At 55.6% G+C, this 17,694-nt stretch overlaps 2 protein-coding genes across 6 annotated transcripts in view; one reads left to right on the forward strand and one right to left on the reverse strand.

Moving 5' to 3' along the window:
* Window positions 1–3,496, forward strand: part of LOC119112939 (myosin regulatory light chain 2) — a 28,415-nt gene extending 24,919 nt beyond the window's left edge. For both annotated transcript variants that reach the window (XM_037237242.1, XM_037237244.1), the window contains exons 2-4: window positions 1,831–1,959; window positions 2,311–2,815; window positions 3,052–3,496. In XM_037237242.1, the coding sequence (XP_037093137.1) occupies window positions 1,831–1,959; window positions 2,311–2,811 (630 nt within the window). In that variant the 3' untranslated portion in view covers window positions 2,812–2,815; window positions 3,052–3,496. The remainder of the gene's footprint in view (window positions 1–1,830; window positions 1,960–2,310; window positions 2,816–3,051) is intronic.
* A 96-nt stretch (window positions 3,497–3,592) lies between these two features.
* On the reverse strand, window positions 3,593–17,288 carry LOC119112937 (uncharacterized). 4 transcript variants are annotated; one of them, XM_037237238.1, is made up of 11 exons: window positions 17,162–17,288; window positions 14,690–14,753; window positions 10,732–10,835; window positions 10,340–10,464; window positions 8,416–8,645; window positions 7,397–7,554; window positions 6,483–6,627; window positions 5,866–6,099; window positions 5,317–5,483; window positions 4,667–4,937; window positions 3,593–4,247 (listed from the first exon to the last, which is right to left on the reverse strand). In XM_037237238.1, exons 1-11 carry the CDS (start codon window positions 17,225–17,227, stop codon window positions 4,219–4,221), a joined length of 1,593 nt encoding a protein of 530 aa, XP_037093133.1. In that variant the 5' UTR covers window positions 17,228–17,288; the 3' UTR covers window positions 3,593–4,218. The 4 variants fall into 4 exon arrangements, with proteins under 4 accessions (XP_037093133.1, XP_037093134.1, XP_037093135.1 ...); XM_037237239.1 differs by having other exon boundaries at window positions 14,690–14,744; window positions 17,162–17,267; XM_037237240.1 differs by lacking the exons at window positions 8,416–8,645; window positions 10,340–10,464; window positions 10,732–10,835.
* Between the last annotated feature and the right edge of the window lie 406 nt (window positions 17,289–17,694).

Raw genomic sequence — 17,694 nt, forward strand, 5'->3', positions numbered from 1 at the left:
TGTTTGGTGCATTAGCGAGGAATATCATTCGCATAGATAAGACAGCAGTATTAGCCTTATTCTTCGGATAAAAACCGGGAGAATGGAGATATAGTTGGGTTGATATTTCGGCAATATATAATAGCTGTCGATACATATAATAGCTGTATACGACAACAACATGTCGAAACAATAGCTGAAGTCTATTGTTTTAATAGACTTTTACCTCTGCTATTGTTTCAATAAATGCATGTTGTCGAGATATCAACCCAACTATATCTCCACTATACACACACATACACACACACACACACACACACACACACACACACACACACACACACACACACACACACACACACACACACACACACACACCACACACACAGACACAGACACACACACACACACACACACACACACACACATATATATATATATATATATATATATATATATATATATATATATATATATATATATATATATATATATATATATATCTCTCTCTCTCTCTCTCTCTCTCTCTCTCTCTCTCTCTCTCTCTTTCTCCACTATATATATATATATATATATATATATATATATATATATATATATATCTATATCTATATCTATATATATATATGTATATATATATACATATATATATATATATATATATCCTGTTTTTTTTTTGTCCGAGGAATAAGGCTAATACTACTGTCTTATCTTTCGCATATCCATTCACCTTTAGCGAAGATCACGCCACATTCCTGCGATTTTGTAAGAACTTCTATGCAGCAAACAGCTAGTAAAAGCCTGTCAACGCTCAAAGTAAAAAATCCGGCGATAAAGACGGCACTAAGCGAGGGTCAACCCGTCTGTCAGCAGTCCGCCCCTCCCACTTGCCAGGCCGTCCGCCAATGGTACCTGGGGGGGGGGGGGCGGGGCTGCGGGTACCACAGTCGGTCCCCTTGCCCCTCTCAGCCGCCACTCCCGAACTCCGGAGGCAGTAAAATTAGACGAAGCCTGGCCGCCGGCCGGCCGGCTATATTTGGCGTCGGCGTGCCAGCCACGGGACCGAGCTGCCGCCGGCGACGACACGCGATCCCAGCCGGCTGCGATGCGCGCGCAGCCGTCACTCCATCAGCCGACGCTGTCCCACGCTGGCCTCCTCTGAAGAGTCGGCGGCGGCCAAGCTTGGAAAGGCCGGACGGAAGGTGCTCTAAAGGAGGTCTGACGTCCGGATGACCTGTTAACTGACGGAAAAATTTGCTCACTCGCATGCCGTTATGAAAAGGAAATAATGGCCAATGGGATCACGTAGGTCAGTAGGTCACACCTGGGTAAGATTTACAGCGTTGTTCAAAACAACTGTACGCTTCCAACCAGGTAAATAATCTCAAATAAAGAAGAAATTAGTGCGAGCTAAGAACGTGCGCTAATTGCCACTTGTGGGAAGACCAACAATTATTATTTCAGATTATTTATATTGGCCAAAGACAACACGCTGGTGACATTGACATACTGCGGTGATTCTGCTGCCCTGAGTCATCACCAGTCTGCCTTGATGAAGAGTGCTGGCTGGGCTACGGCATAAATCAGCTATTTTCGGCGCCAGTCTTGTGAGCTGCAGCGCTTCCAAGGACTACAACAAGCCTGTCCGTGACAAACAGCGTCACTGGCACTCCAAATCCTGTGTCCCACCCAGCCGCTGCTTGATGCTTAGGCCCATCAGCAGCACAATGGATCTAGCGTGTCTGCTGTGCTGGTGGACTTGCCGGACACTCGAGCTTGCTGCGTATTGACGAGGCTTCAAAAGAGGCTTGATGACAGGTGCCCAACACAGACTCTGTGTCTTCTCCGCAGGCTGACGACAAGGAGAAGAAGAAGAAGAAGAAGAAGAAGGAGACCGAGGAGGCGCCGGCTGCCGAGCCCGCTCCCGCCCCCGCCCCTGAGCCGCCCGCGCCCAAGCCCGCCTCCACCAAACGGGCCAGCGTGAGTATCTGCCGGGAGCTGAGCGGCACCTGGCCGGGCAGACGCGGCCGGGCCAGCTGAGCGGCACCTGGCCTGACAGACGCGGCGGCCGCTGGCGGAAAACACGCCCTACACGTGTAGCCACGACAGCCGATTGGCAAACTGTTCTCTGATGAGATAGAAGGCACGGGAGAAATGTTGTCACCGCTCTGCTGAACTGTCGACTGCGTGCTTTACAGCGAGGTTGCTGCCGGGGCAATGTTTTTCATTAAAAGCGTCTTCCGTCTTCGCAAAACAAGCAATGAGCGAGCTATACCTGACCTTAGTTGCTCCATTCACACTCGCATCTGACGATCACTGCATGCCTCACAGGGCTCGAAGAGATCCAGCAAGAAGGCCGGAAGCAGTGTGTTCTCCTGCTTCTCCCAGCAGCAGGTCAATGAGTTCAAGGAGGGATTCCAGCTGATGGACGCCGACAAAGACGGCATCCTTAACAAGAGCGACATCCGGAGCTCCTTTGACATCATCGGCAGGATCGTCTCCGACAAGGAGGTAGATGAGATGCTGAACGACGCACCCGGCCCCATCAACTTCACCATGCTGCTTTCGATGTTTGCTAGCCGGCAGTCCGGCGAGGCCGACGACGATGACGTCATCGTAAACGCCTTCAAGGCCTTCGACGACGGCGACGGCACCATCAACAGCGACGGCTTCCGGCACTCGTTGATGACGTGGGGCGAAAAGTTCACCGCGCAGGAGGTGGACGAGGCGTTCGAGCAGTTCGACATTGACGACGATGGCAAGATCGACCTGGGCGGCGTGCTCGAGTTGCTGGTCGGTGGCAAGAAGGAGGAGGAGGCCGAGGCAGCCTAGGCCGGTAAGCCGTCGCACTGTGGTGCGTGCAGCGGTCGGTCGGTCCGTCGGTCGGTACAGCGCACGTCAAACCAGCTGAGATGACCCATGTATGCTGATCGATCATCGCACTTGCGTCCGATCGATACTGATGTTGACAGCGCAACCGTGAACGTTCATCTACCGCGAGAAACCGGTACTACATAACTCGGCGCACTGCATAACTCAGGACCCCCTAACGCCATCTGTTTGCTGCTTCAGGTGCACAACATTTCCATTCTTCCGGTGTGACGCCTGGGCGCAACCCTCTGCACTGCACATTCACCCACACCGACCGACCCTCCGAGAGCGGCATGACGCCACCTGTCTGACGTCATCAGACGTCATCTGTCTCGTCCGGCCAATCACCGGGCGGCAGCCCTCCGCCGGCAGCTACAGCTGTATGATTGTGAACAACGCGCGCTTGGATCAAGATTCACAGTGTAAACTTCTCTGTCTGCTCTAAATCGGCATAGAGGGTTACACCCCTTTCGACCGGAGTCCGTTTCGGTCGCGACTGACGTGGTAGTATGGCTTTGTTGATGAACTTGTTAAATTTGTGGTAAAATATACTGTGGATCAGGCACTGGAGCCTTGAATCGGTGCTCAAGGCTCCGTGTCTTATTGAATGTATAATACGGGCCTGTATTATAAATTCAAAAAATAATGCGTGCGTTTCTTTTGCGGTGACATAACTGAAATGTTAGGTTATGAAAAGGATGATACGTACCATCGCAGACCTCCTTCGCAGAAAGCCATGATAGCCAGGTTTTAGGGTTTATTTTGTGATTTGGTCACAATATTTACACACGCTGCACGGGGCGCACAGGTCATGAAACTAGCAACAACGAACAGCAGGCTATACTTCATGGGAATACTTGATCGTCCGCCACTCCAGCAGAGGAGTATGATGGCCACAATTCCATTACTCCATTCACAAAGTATGGTAACAATAAATAGATATGATGGCGTCGCGATGGAAACGAGGAAGTCGTTCGTTCTTCAGCAAGTAAAACGTTGAGCATAGCGTGGCAATCACACATTATTGCATTCGCGCTTTCACCTCATGTCTACATCATTCGCGCAGCATTCACAAACTTCAAACACGCAGCGCCGCTCTGAAATTTGGAATGTCTACCCTAGACGGAATGAACTCTCTCGCGACATCTACTGCTCGATCCAGCGCTCGAGACGCCGGTTCGTTCGGTGCCAAGTTCCTGGCCCTCTCGGGAGCTCACGTCCCTGCTCGCTGTCGCCCAGAGTCGAAGGGCAATGCAGCAGAGCTTAATTTTACTCCGCTGAAACGCGGTCGATCAGAGCTCTCCTGAGCCGGAGGTGCCCTCGCCAGCAGGAGGACGTCAGCGAAGGATGTTTGAAGCTAATTGTAGCTTAGTTGCAGTTCGGCGACGGGCATTTCACTGAAAAAGTCAGGCACTGTAAGTACTGGAAATCAGTCGTGGAACATATATCAAAGCTAGAAGAGCGTTAGGGTCTCGAGTCTTAGGAAGGCCGAGGCAGGTCTAATGCCGTCTTTAATGTTACCTACGGCAAACTAGGTCATTTTAGTAGTTTTTCAAATTAAACTCGTGTAGCCTTTCAAATAAGCTCGCATATCCAAAACTGCTGCGGGGCACAGCAGCCACCAAGCTTATCTTGCAGGGTTTCCGCGCCCTGCATATGAACTGGTTATTACAGATTAACCCAATAATCTCTGAGCATAAGAAGTCACACAACTTTCAATGTTGATAGCACTTCGCTAGGGCCTGACAGCCACCAGCCAGCCGAGGCCGTCTGCGGCGGCAAACGCTGTCAGCGCCACCTATAGTGGCCTACTCACCGCAGTGTCCGAGCCGGTAGGCGTGGCCTTCCGGGCACTTGTGGCAGCAGAGCGACGCCATCGCCTTGTTGCGCTTGCCCTTGCGCTGCCGGATGGGCAGCACCAGCTCAATGTTGTCGTAGTCGATGAGGGTCATGAAGGCGTTGTCCTCGGTGACGGTGCTGAGCGCCTCGCTGACGATGTCGACGAAGCCCTCCTGGTCGGTGATGTTGTAGACGGGCGTGTCGATGGTGAGCACCACGTCCATCAGAGGGCGGCCGTCGTTGTCCAGCTGTCGACAGACGTCGGCTGTTATACAGCCTGCCGTGACATACCGCACGGTTTGTTGACGGCCGGGGCATACCACACTGTGTGTGACAGCTGGGACACGCGCACAAGAGGACAACAACGTACCAACAACGGGGACACGTATACAGCAGGAAAGGCACGTACCAACATTATTTAATGGGTACTGGTGTTTAGTGACTGAGTGATGGTAAGAACCAAGAATTTACGAAAACATTCATAAGCCGCGGTTGGGGTTTAAACGGTCAGTAAACGGCATTAACGATGTGCATCTGACCATGCAAAAATATTTTTCCTCTCCATTTTGTGAGCGAGCGGGCGTCAGTGCCTGTGGCGCGCGCCCTTTCCCTGCCAGGGGAGCTCACCGATGCCTTGGTGGAGAGGTCGGAGACACCGCACTCCTCCGGGTACGGGCAGAAGATGTCGTTGTACTTGTAGACGAGGCCGTCGAACTGGTGCTGTAGCGACTCAATCGACTCCCTCTGGTACGTGATCTTGTACTGCAGGTTCGCAGAGTACACCGGCACGATCTCTGCCCGGAGACAACAACATCCGTTTGGCATGCTGGACTGTTAAGGCAGCTGATTTTACAGACTGACCGCCATGGTAGCTTCAGCGAATTCTTTGGGAATACTGTGGCGTCTTGCGACGACAAAGACGCTGGCATGACAATGAATGCATGAAAACATCATACGTGAGTGACATGTGTGACCACAGATTATCCAGTTCCTAGTGCGCTGACGTACTTCCTGATTCAAGAGACCCTTACCTCGCTACCACTCACACCCCTCACGCTGCACTACAGCAGTCCGCGCCAAATCTCTGCAACACCCCCACCCGTCCGCTGAGGCGCCCTTTGGTCGTAGCGGACCCGGCTGTTGCCCACGGCGCTGCAGGCGCGCCAGGCGACTCACGGTAGCACTCGGGGGCCGTGCTGTCCGGACTCCACTGGCCGCCGGCGCCGCACGAGTACTTCTTAGCCGGCGGGTCGAAGAATCCGTAGCCCTCCTCGCACTGGGCCTGGCACATAGAGCCCTTGCTCCAGAGCACCTGGTTGTTGCAGTCGCCGTTGGCGTTGACCTCGGAGACGCCCCGGCACAGCGTGGTTGTGTGCAGCGGCGCCACGAAGTTGGGGCACGTCTCCACGTCTGGCGGGCACGGACACGTCTTAACGTGTGCAGCGGCGCGCGGCGAGGGAGGTCAGTGTATAGGCGGGAGCGAGGGCGGGCAAACTACCCTCTTGCCACCCGACGGTCTGGGTTGTGATACGGTTCGAGTCACGGCTGATGCATCCTCTACCGTCGCATTTTCACAGAAGGTCAAGGCTTGCAATACATTGAGCCACTTAATGAAACAGTAGTCAGCCTGTTATTTGTAGGAATGATTCAAACTGCTGACAACTTCGAAGCCCTGCACGGACGTGAGTTTCCCATGATGAGGCGCGTGGTCGGGTGACTCAAAGCTCCCCCGCGGGGTGTCGCCCCAGACGCCGACCCTCGCGCCGCCGGTGTAGATGGCGCTGCCCACTCACCGACGGCCTGGTTGACGGTGGCGGCCGGCCCCAGCTGCGAGTCCTCCAGTACAGCGGCCACTGAGAACGTGTAGTCGACGTTGGGCTTGATGCAGTAGTCGCAGACGGCCGGGTTCATGTCGTACGTGCACTGCTGCTCGTCACACTGCGGGGAAGCAGAGACAACGCCGGCTCAGCGCCACGCTCGGCTCGACAATGTGACAACCGTGCTGTCCGGAGCCGGCTCTAGCAGTGTGGGGTCGGCTCCCGGGCAAGCGAAAGCGGCACTGTCACGCCTGCACACTGAGCTTCAGTCGCCCAGCACTTCAAAGGAGCATCATGTCAGGAAAGGGGTAATGGGAGGATGCTGTGTGCAGGCATCATGCATTGAGAGCTGTACTGAAAATAATAGAAATGCAACATGCCAGGAGACACTGGTTAAATAACGTTATCAAGCAAGCATTGCCTGCTTTGAAAGCAAGCATTGTCAATAATTGTTTGATGCAGTGTTTAACCAGCGCGTCCTGGTGCACTGAAAGTTCATTATTTTCAATACGAGAAGTCTCAGTCCCAGCTTATAATTTCGAAAAACCAACGGAGCTCCATGTCTTTCCTGTCGACACCAGGCAGCGCACTTGGGGCTGGCCTGGCTGACCAGCCCGGCCTGCGCTGGGCATCAGTCAGCCGCGTCTGTCAGAGCCGGCCTTCCTAGGGAGCGCCGCGGTCGGCCTGCGCTGGGTATCAGTCAGCCGCGTCTGTCAGAGCCGGCCTTCCTAGGAAGCGCCGCGGTCGGCCTGCGCTGGGCGTCAGCCAGCCGTGGCCGTCAGAGCCGGCCTTCCTAGGGAGCGCCGCGGTCGGCCTGCGCTGGGCGTCAGCCAGCCGCGGCCGTCAGAGTCGTCTTTCCCGGGGAGTGGTCGGTCGGCCTGCCGCCTCACCTTGATCTCGGTGTCGTAGCTGGTGGTTCCGCCGAGAACCACCATGATGTAGGAGCTGAGATCGCCCTCGCAGGCCGGCCGGTCCCACGTGATCCGGATCCATGAGACCAGCTCCGAGACGCGCAGGTTGTTAGGCTTGCTCGCCTCCAAATTGTCGGCTGCAGCAGCACACACGGGTCACACACTTGGCTCACAGCCCAGGTCTGGCCAAATTCCGACCCTTGAGCTCATACAATGACCATCAGGGTCGTTGACTTAGACAATGGCTCATTAGCGAGATAGATGATTAGAAGCAGCAGCAGTCCTATAATCAATACAGGCCACAGTGATTGGTGATCGCAGAAGAGCGAGAAACAACAACGAAACAATTGCAAACACATCACCCGCCGCCAGATATGGTTCAGAATGAATGCAGCCGTCACAGAAAACTCAACCCTCCAACGCTTTTATCAGCATAGCACACCAATCGCATAACAATGAGTCGGTTATAAACCGGAAAAGATCATCTAAATGGTGTCACATTCAAAAGTTTTTTAAACCAAGCGGAGTATCACTTTTTGTTTCGGCCAATGTCATATAAACTGTGCGGTCATCGCCAGAGGCATAGGCTTCACGAGTCTCACGCCGGGCTGCTTGCTGCGCCTTTGAACGGTAGCATACTACGTCTCTCGCTGTTGCCGACGTAACAGTTCCGCATGAAGAATGTTACACAAGCGCCGAGACACTCCACCGCGGCTCCCACACCAGCCGAGGTAATTAACGACGCGTAATTGCCGCCAGTGAAAGTGTTCGTCACTGATATACACTTCGCTACAGCAACAACTCCCACTCTGGGAAAATAGGGCGAGGCGGCAGCTGCTCAGGCCTCGTCATGTCCGCTTCTTCTTCCTGCATGTGAGCCGCTGAGAGAGAGGAAGAGACAGTGGGCGGCCGGCGTCGTCGGTCAGGCGACGGTGCTGCCTCTAGCGGCGGCCAGATCAAGCACGCCGTCATGTCGTACGTCTCGCCGTCTGGCGTACCGCTCTTCTGGCAGATAAAGTACTGCAGCCGGTGATCCCCCGGGAACGCCTGAATCTTGTACGGGAACTGCTCTTTGCCGTCCAGCAACGCCGCCACCGACGCGCCGGCCAGGCTCGGGATGCTGTTCCACTCGTTGATGGTGTTGGAGACGGACCAGTCGCAGAACATGTTGCTCGTGCATCGCTCGCCGTCAGCGTACCGCCAGCGCGACGGCTCGACACAGTCGACGCTGCGAACAGAGTGGTGAGGACGCTCAGGCGAACTCGCGAGCGACGCTACGGTGAGGTGCAGATGCACATGTCAGTGTTCGTACTCTCCGTGCGAACCGAACTACGAACAGATCAACTTTAAACAAATATAGTAGTGGAAACGACGGCAAGCAGGTTTTGACTGCAAAGCCAATCGCCCAATAAAACGGTGAAATCGCGAGTTTCGTGTGTCATTTGCCCCGGTATCGCTTCAAACTGGTCTCCAGAAACAGACCTCAACTGCAACGTGTTCAGTGCGTGGGGCTGTACAGAGTTGGCGAGCTTTATTCAGTTCGCAGCACTTAGCGCCGCTAGAACGATCGCCGATCGGCCGATTTCACAAAGCCGCGCAGCGCCGGTGCGCTGGCGTAATCAGCGCCGGAGGCGGCGCCGCTTCCGCCGCTCGGGTACGGACGTCGTTTCACCGGCGGGTACGGGCGCGCAGGGCTCGCGCCGATCAGGCGGCGCGTCTCCGGTCGCTAACCCAAATGGCGGCACTTTCTCCGGCTGAGCTGCCCGCAGGCCGTCGAGGTGGCCGCCGACGGCACCCGGTCGCTCGTGATCTGATTATCAGGGATTGGGAGGAAAGCCGGGCGACAGATCGGACCCTGCCAGCGCCCGCAGCGGCTGGGGCCCGGGGCGTGCGCTGGTGGGGCGCCGGAGGCGGGCTCGGTGCCTGTTATGGCAGATGGTTCAACCATCATGCAGGCAAGCAGAGAGTTTTCTTTCTTTCAGGGGGTGTCTCATGTTGCTCTCAGAAATTCAAGATTAAAAGTCTGTTGAGTTTCAAATGAGTCTCAAAGTGTAAATTTGCAGACTAAAGGGTCATCAATTCTTGGCTATCGGTATCAATCATAAGCGCATGGCAGCAGCAACCCGCTGCTGTGCGCTGGCTCATTCTGACCTCAACATGTCTCCGGGTCTCAGCATGTCTCACGGACACCGGCGCCAGTGAAAACTCGCTCGACGGCACGTTCCTCCAGCAACGACATGCCAACAAGTGTCCGAGCCCGCGCGACCCACTCCGGCCACCCCGAAAATGGCATATCACCGATTTCATCTGGTGAGAAGCCCATTGACCGCGTTCGTGGCACGCATCTCTGAGGGGCAGCGAGCGACGGGTCGACGCCGGAGTCGACCGCAGGAGGTCGCTCGTCTGTGACCTCCTGCGCAGCTGGGAATGGGACCAGGCGACTTGGCCGCCGCCCGCCTCCGTGAAGGCAAGCCCTTCGCGCGCTTTCGCCGACCTAACGCGCGGAAGCGACGGGCGGTAACCGCACTCTTCCCTCCTGACACGCTGTTACTGGGCCTCTCGCACGTGCGCGCCGCACGGGTCACGCGGCGCGTGCCGCACACGACCGCCGCGCACGGCCCGTGCTGTGCGCGGCCCCGGCCGTGCGTGGCTGGTGTGGGGCGCGTGGTGTGGTACTGCGCCGCGGCCACCTGGGTCACGACCGATCGGGCCGCGTGAGAAAACTGATAACCACTCGCGCACGTAACACCCACAGTAACAGAGCCGCAGAATATTGGGTAATACGCAGTCACGTGGCAGTGAGGGAGGCACGCTTTTTTAACGTAAGATGCAACAATTAACTGGTAAGTGTCATGATGTGAATCTACGTCACGTGTGTTGAACGAAGTGCTGGGTGCTGCTAAGAAATGAACAGAGACTTACCCGCAAAACATGCCAATGAATGCCCTCCGTGTTTGGATGTCTTGCGCTTCTGTAATGCCCTCGCCCAATACCCTAAGATTCTCATACTCTTTTGTCGTCTTCGGAGAAGCCAGCAAGGCTTTTTCCTGGGAACGAAAAACAACTCACTTCAGTCTGCCGTTCTGGGTCAAAAGATGTAGCGTCAGAGAATCGGGGACATACTGACATGCAACCATTAGACTCCGGCTCAGAGGAAACAATGCAGACATTGCTAAACCAGCTCTTGCGTCGCCAGCGCCGCTGCCGGTCGGGTTGCATCAGCCGGATTGTACAAAGGCGCTCTCCAGCGGCACCATAAGCCACCGATGGGTTTCAGCGAGCCGTGCCTTGGAAAGAAAAGAAATGGAACTCACCCTTCTGCAGGCTGCTATTGCCTGGTTATAGTTTAATGGAGAGTCGGCATATGCCAATTTGTAGCATAATTCTCCAAATTTAATATATCCGGGGTCACATTGTCCTGAAAATAATGCAACGGCCGTTAGCAGAGGACACTTGAGTAGATAACAAAACACAACAGGAATCTATATACACTCACGCATTATTTGCTTTGCGCCCCCAATGCTGCAGCAATGGCACTACACGACAAGTTACGTTAACCATGCGACACTTAAGATTGTGTTGCATTGGTTTTGTAATTGGAAATCAAACAACCACTCGTAAATCACCACAACAAATTATTATAAGGAATCAATGTTCATGCAGCTGAAGCAAGAGCGATGCTATTTTGAAGAAATACGTGCATTCTGTTAATGTTTAATTTCTTTGTGCACCATATAGCATGTAGAGGATATGTCATACGCATGACTTCAAAGTAGCTCAGTATCAGCCATATAGTCTTGGTTGCGCCTGTGACGCAAGGTTCGGTACATATGCAGGCTATATGCAAGCGACTGTGAAGAAAAATGTAGAAAGGCGGAGAAAGCGCTGAAATGGCACACAAAGAGTGGACGAGAGCCACCACCAAAACCACCCGGCAGCAGGAGAAGGTTCATATTTTGTCCGCAGCACCACCGCCCGTTGGTCGCTGTTATGGGTCGAAGCGTTAGCTGTGTGTGCCTCCCACGACCACGACAGAGCTGCAGAGGAGCGTCCCGATGTGGGCTGAGGCAGTGAGCCCAATGTGACCACAGAAAGCCGAGGTCCCGCCCGGAGCAGCCCGAGGGGCGGCCCCGCAGCCCGGACTCCCGCACCTCCTCCGCCCGCCGCGCGCGCGCGCCCGTCGTCTCCACTTACGCGTCGTCTCGGTCGGTCGGCTTCAGCGTCTCACACACACAGGGTCGCGTCTCTGTCGGGGGAGCCATGCCGCTACGACGGGCCGACGCCGGCGGCGGCCCTGAAAGGAGGCGACGCGCCACGGCCGCGCCCCACGCTCATGCCCGGTTAGTGCAGAGGTGCGACGGCGGCGCGGCTGGCACGCCCATGCTGGCCGAGCCCTCACCGACGCCCGCCCAGGGCCGTCATCAAATCAACGCCGGAACCCATGCAAGGTGGCCATGGCGGCGATAACCGGCCGCGTGTATAGCATTTTGTATGCACACCGCAAACGGCGTGATGCTTCTGAGATCTGATGCAGATAAATGAATACGAATCTCCGCATCTTTCAAGGAGCTTTTTCTTAAAGCAAGCCTATGAAATCTCACAATGCACGCTCTCTGAATCTCCTAAGAAACTCTCAACTAGTCACTGGTGTAAATAAACATTTCTGTGAATAACTTGAATTCATTTAGTGCTCGAATGCTGGCAATGTATTGGGCACTCACTCTTCTGCAGGCTGGTACGTAGCCTGCAGAAGGGTGAGCTCCATTTCTTTTCAATGCTTGAATTGATGTAACCTATTTCTTTTCTAACAAACGTGCTTTTTTAAAAGTTCTACAACTATCGCAGCACAGACCCGTTTAAATAATCAATGGGCGTACCATCACATCAAAAGCCAGAACGACGAAACACAAGCCCGTATATCCTGACACTAAAAAAGTATAGAAAACTGCGCGCTCGCCTGTCATCAAATTACTTCCACATGCACGGCATAAACAAACAAAGAAACAGTGAAGGCAAACTTCTTCTAACACTGTCAAAATATTAACTTCCAACATTCACCAGCCAAACAATGAAAAAATAGCTCAACTAAGCACGCAAGCAAATGCTAAGAATGCGCGGATGAAAAGGTGCTTTGGCAACGTCACGATTTGATGACAAATACCAAAAACCAACAGACCTAGCGACGGTGGCGCCTACGGCCGCCGGTCGGTACCGACGGCGAGCGCGCCGTGCGCGGTGCAACATAACGGTGATTGTAACAGCAACGTAACTCTTCACTGAGATGCGGGAGCCACGGACCGGGCGTGCGGAAAGAGCGATTCCTTTCAGGTGCTTCCCAACATCGGTGTAACATGTGCATTACCTTTTACTGCCCGTACATGTCACATAAGTTGATGTTGTTCCAGCGAGCACTTGAAAGGAATCGGTCGAGAGAAAGACCTTTCACCGTCACCTCCAAGAATGTTCGCCAAGTTCCCAGTCCAATACTTACACAGCATGCCGAAGGACGTGGTCAAAAGAAAGTCGATGCGCCGTGCCCCGGAAGTGAAAGACGATGGGTTACGTAGAAGTAAGAGAAGTGCTATAGATAACTCGTGTGCATTCCTGCACTATAAGGCCATGTGGTTGTTAGGGTCTTAGTCGGTTGTGCGTGGGGTCTTAGTCGAGGGAAGGCTTGGTCATGGTGAGTTAGAAAGCCATGTTATCGCATATGAACAAATCATAGTTTCATTCAAACACGCTATACTCTATTTCTAGATAGCTATGCAGCCCAAGGTTCAGTCTTGATTTAGACTGAACTGTTTCTTAGAAATGGTGCAATGAGCCCAAGCCCATTGTTTGGCAGAGCACGGCAATGCCACATGACGGAAGTGGGAACAAAGAGTCGTGTTTATGTCGCCTATATGTCACAGGTCAAGGGGTGTGCCCGGCGAGGCTGAGTTCGTCACCACCTTCCCCCGCAGTCGCCCACCGGGAGGCGGTGCGGTTGGGTTTGTCGTCAGCACGCTTTCTAATCCATTCCGGGCGTTGTCCAGAAAATGAAACCGGTCATGGGTCTCCAGCACCTTTGTCCGTCCACGACCAGTCATGCTTTGTCTCGTCACAGCCCGGGAGCCAACCATCTCTCCTCCCCCCCTTCCCACCCCAATGGAATGAGGGGCGTCGTCCTCACAAGGTCTCATATGCCCTTAAGCGGACTCATCCCACCTGTCTGGTCCGGTAAGACATACGGACAGGTGCCCGGCGTTTGACACCGCCGACGTCTGGCAGCTCTCCGTGAAAGCCACGCTGGCAGACCGGAAGCCTTTGCACTTCCTCACGCTGTGCACGAGCAGCGCTGCGTGCAGCTCTCTGTCGGAGCCCGTGAGTGGTACCAATCCCCTCCCCATGCCGTGCTCTGGCCACGACCGGCCACATCTCGTGGCTGGGCGTTCATCCTGGGACCGGGTGGTACCGGCCGCCAAGGCCAGCCGGCCCTGGCGGCCATGGACACAGGTTACATCCTCCCGTGACGCGCTTATCTCACCCTGGCCCGCCGACAGACCGACGGCCGCTGAACGGCTATCGCTCCCTGGCTGCCAGGTTCGGCTAACTGTCTGACCCGCTCAAAATGATTTCCCCGCTGTTGAACACGATTTACAACCTGAAAATCTCGAGTTCACGAAAAATGTCATCAAAGAGTGGAAGGATCAGGATCTTATCATAGGTCAGACGGCGAGATGTCTCGATTGCTACGTCCCGTTTGGGCCTGTATTGAGCATGACTTGTCCCCGGGGGCAGCAGTGCGTCCGTCACACGGAGGAAAATACCGGCCTGGCAACTCGACGCTAGTGCTACCGCAGTGTGAACGATCGCACTCTCCAGCCCAAGATATTTTCGTGTGTTTGCCTGCAGTCTCCCCGGGCATTCCACGCGCCCCGCCAGATCGGCGGCGGCCCAGCCGCTACCCGGCCGTATTTGAACGTTTCCCAGTGATCTGCACGAATATGGCGAGACAGAAATCCTGAGAATCGGAGCATCGGTGATCTAGACTGGGGCTTTCTCCCTGCCTTGCGTGTGCCATATTGTCTGCTGAAATGTCAGGCAACCATTTCCTCTACTACGCACTAAAGAAGACAAGCGCGGTGTACCAAAAAGTATTCTATTTCCACACATGTGTTGACAGTACAGACGCAGTAACACGCCACATTCGCTGCATACGCCTAACGGCTGCATTCACAGGAACCATGTCTGAGGACGGCGAAGGGAGCGGACGTTCACACTCGTACTCACGTGAGCCGCACGGCGGTCCTCCGGTGCCCAGGGAGTTGGCCTGGCCCGACCCCACCTTCCGACCCTGAAACCATGAAAAGCAACAGTACACGGATAGTGGACGGTGTTGGCAATGAACAGGGTATTGCACATGCATCATTGAGGCTTGCAGGGGCGGGAGCGATCCCGGCGACAAACGGCCGCGGCTGGCGCTCCTGCCCCCGAGCAGCATGCGCGGACAACAAGGCGGCGAGCGTGCTTGTGTGCATGAGACACGTGGTGCTGGGATGGGGAGAGAAGAGCGGTCAAGGCAGTCAGACACTGTCCTCCAGGATGGATACAACGCGGTAGGTTCTTAATCGAGATGTCCGTGTTCCTGAGTGCGTGCCCGTGACATTGGGGCCAGGCCTCCCGAGCCGACGCTTCGGCTGCACCTCAAATGTCCTGTATACGGCATTCACATGTTGCTACGGATTGCGATTAGCCACATTTTCAATTGAAACCTCGGGCTGTCATGGGATAATGAATGAAGGCCATCCTCAACTACTTGAGACCCGGGCAGGCATGTCCCCTTCGGCACCGTGTCGACACAGGCCACTGTGTCGCAGTCAGCAACTCTTCTGCCCCCATGTCTGCCCGGCCATGAGCGTTGAGGACGGCACCATCCGGCTAGCAGAGCGACGCGGCGCGCCTGGCATGCAGGGCCGGCGACCTGCCGCAGCGCGGTGTTCTCGGCGGCCAGCGGCGACCGAGCCGGCGCCGCCGATGGGCAGAGCGCCGGAGAAAAACAGTCTGGACAATGTCCGTGCATACTGGATGGGCCGGAAAGTGGGCCGCGCCGGACAGGTTCTGCCGCCGACCTGGCGGGGTCAGGCGGCGGCACGCCGATCCGCTAGCCTACATTCGGCCCGGCCGGCCGTCTGCAGGCCGGCCGGGCGGGTCAGCAGCGCGCGCAGAGCGCGCCACGGCTGCCAACGACGCGGCACGACGCAGACATGAACAGACTGCCACCGGGGCGACCAGACTGCCATCGGCACAGCCAGACTGCCGTCGGCGCGGCCAGACTGCTACCTGGCGCGGTCAGACTGCCACCGGGGCGACCAGACCGCCGCCGGCGCGACCAGACTGCCATCAGCATGGTCAGACTGCCGCCGGCGCGGCCAGACTGCCGTTACACACGGCCAGACCTCCGCTGTCGCTTCTCAGACGGCCGTGGTCGCGTCTGACAGGAGGCGCACCGGCACAGAGGGCACACTTCTGACAGGAGGCGCACCGGCACAGAGGGCACACTTCTGACAGGAGGCGCACCGGCACAGAGGGCACACTTCTGGCAGGAGGCGCACCGGCACAGAGGGCACACTTCTGGCAGGAGGCGCACCGGCACAGAGGGCACACTTCTGACAGGAGGCGCACCGGCACAGAGGGCACACTTCTGGCAGGAGGCGCACCGGCACAGAGGGCACACTTCTGACAGGAGGCGCACCGGCACAGAGGGCACACTTCTGACAGGAGGCGCACCGGCACAGAGGGCACACTTCTGGCAGGAGGCGCACCGGCACAGAGGGCACACTTCTGACAGGAGGTGCACCGGCACAGAGGGCACACCTCGGACCGGACTGGCCTCCGATGACCGGGTGGTGCTCGGTCATGCATGGACTTCGGCCCGGGACCGGTGAGACGTGAGGTGCTTTGCCGGTACGGGTAACGCTGCCATGGCCCATGCTACGCTATCCATCTCTCACTGTCCGCAACGAGGCTGGCTCTTGAAATAGTGTTAGTTACAAATGAGCCATGTCGTGATGCCTCACAAACGGGCTCTCAGCTTGAGACGCGAATATCTGATTTGGCGTTGTCAGACGATGATCACGCGAGCAGCCAAGTGCGGCGAACGGAAAGAGCTTAAAAAACGGAGTTGCTTAAAGCGGCTTTGCGAGCCTGTTATTCTTATCCATTTGTTGGACATGTTGCTGTCATTTATTGCTTTAAGAAAAGAATTGCAAAAGATGTGTGATCCCACGCAGGGCAGTAAAATGACGAGGCGTGTTATGCAGAAGATGTTGCACCGCGGCGCTATGACAAATAGCTTTGAGCTGTAAGGTACAGCCGAAGCACAAGCTGGCCTCACGAGACATTGATGCGTTGGGTTTTCTTTCAATATAAACTGTAGGCAAGGCATGGAACGTACGGCAGCTTGGGTGCAAAGCCAGCCGTGACAGCTATCAATGCGTAACACGTAAATTTTTGCACATGTACTGAAGCAGCACACACTCAACCACCAGGATCAACAGGTATTGTTCACCTTTGGATAAGGAACGAGGACCACGGGTCATGCGGGGACACCAGTGACCGCTGCACACGTGTCTGCAGGCTGCGACAGCAGAGCAACACCTGCTGTAGCAGCCAGCAGACACACACCCTCGCCGCGCCTGGCGCCCGAGCCCGCTGGCAGCCTATGTTGACGGCGGCGGCGGCGGCGGCGGCAGCGGCCCTTACCAGGATGCCCTGCTGCGGGGAGGCCGCAGCCAACGCCAGCGAGACGAGCAGCACCACCAGCCTCATGTTTCTCTGTTCACGGCACGAGCGCGACTGCCTGTCCGTGGCCGACGCGACTGCCCACCTGCGCGCGCTCTCACTGACCCAGAACCGGCGCAGCACCGCCCCCCGTGCCCGGCGGCGCCGGCCGTGGCCGCGCGCCGCCTGGTACAGGACAGGCTCCTCTCCGGGCCCACCGCGGCGGCATTCCTCCCGTGCCGTCTGCGGAGATGCTTTGTGTGACAAGCGTCACGTGACGCCGTGCAGCGAGTCACGCGTGACCACCCCCTCCTGAGCGCTGGCATCCGAACGTCGCACTGGAATAAACAGTGCTTCATAAAGGAATTTGGTTTTGGGGGCCACCAGTGTGATGAACAACTGGACTATCTAAACTTGTCATAATGCAAAACAAAAAAAAGGTAGTCATGCCTTGCATCGGATAGCTTGTAACTATGCCCTTAATTACTGAATTCTTGTGACATATGTTAGTATAT

The sequence above is a fragment of the Pollicipes pollicipes genome, unplaced genomic scaffold (assembly GCF_011947565.3).
Source record: "Pollicipes pollicipes isolate AB1234 unplaced genomic scaffold, Ppol_2.1 Scaffold_7261;HRSCAF=8764_pilon_pilon_pilon, whole genome shotgun sequence".
NCBI classification, from domain to species: Eukaryota; Metazoa; Arthropoda; class Thecostraca; order Pollicipedomorpha; family Pollicipedidae; genus Pollicipes; species Pollicipes pollicipes.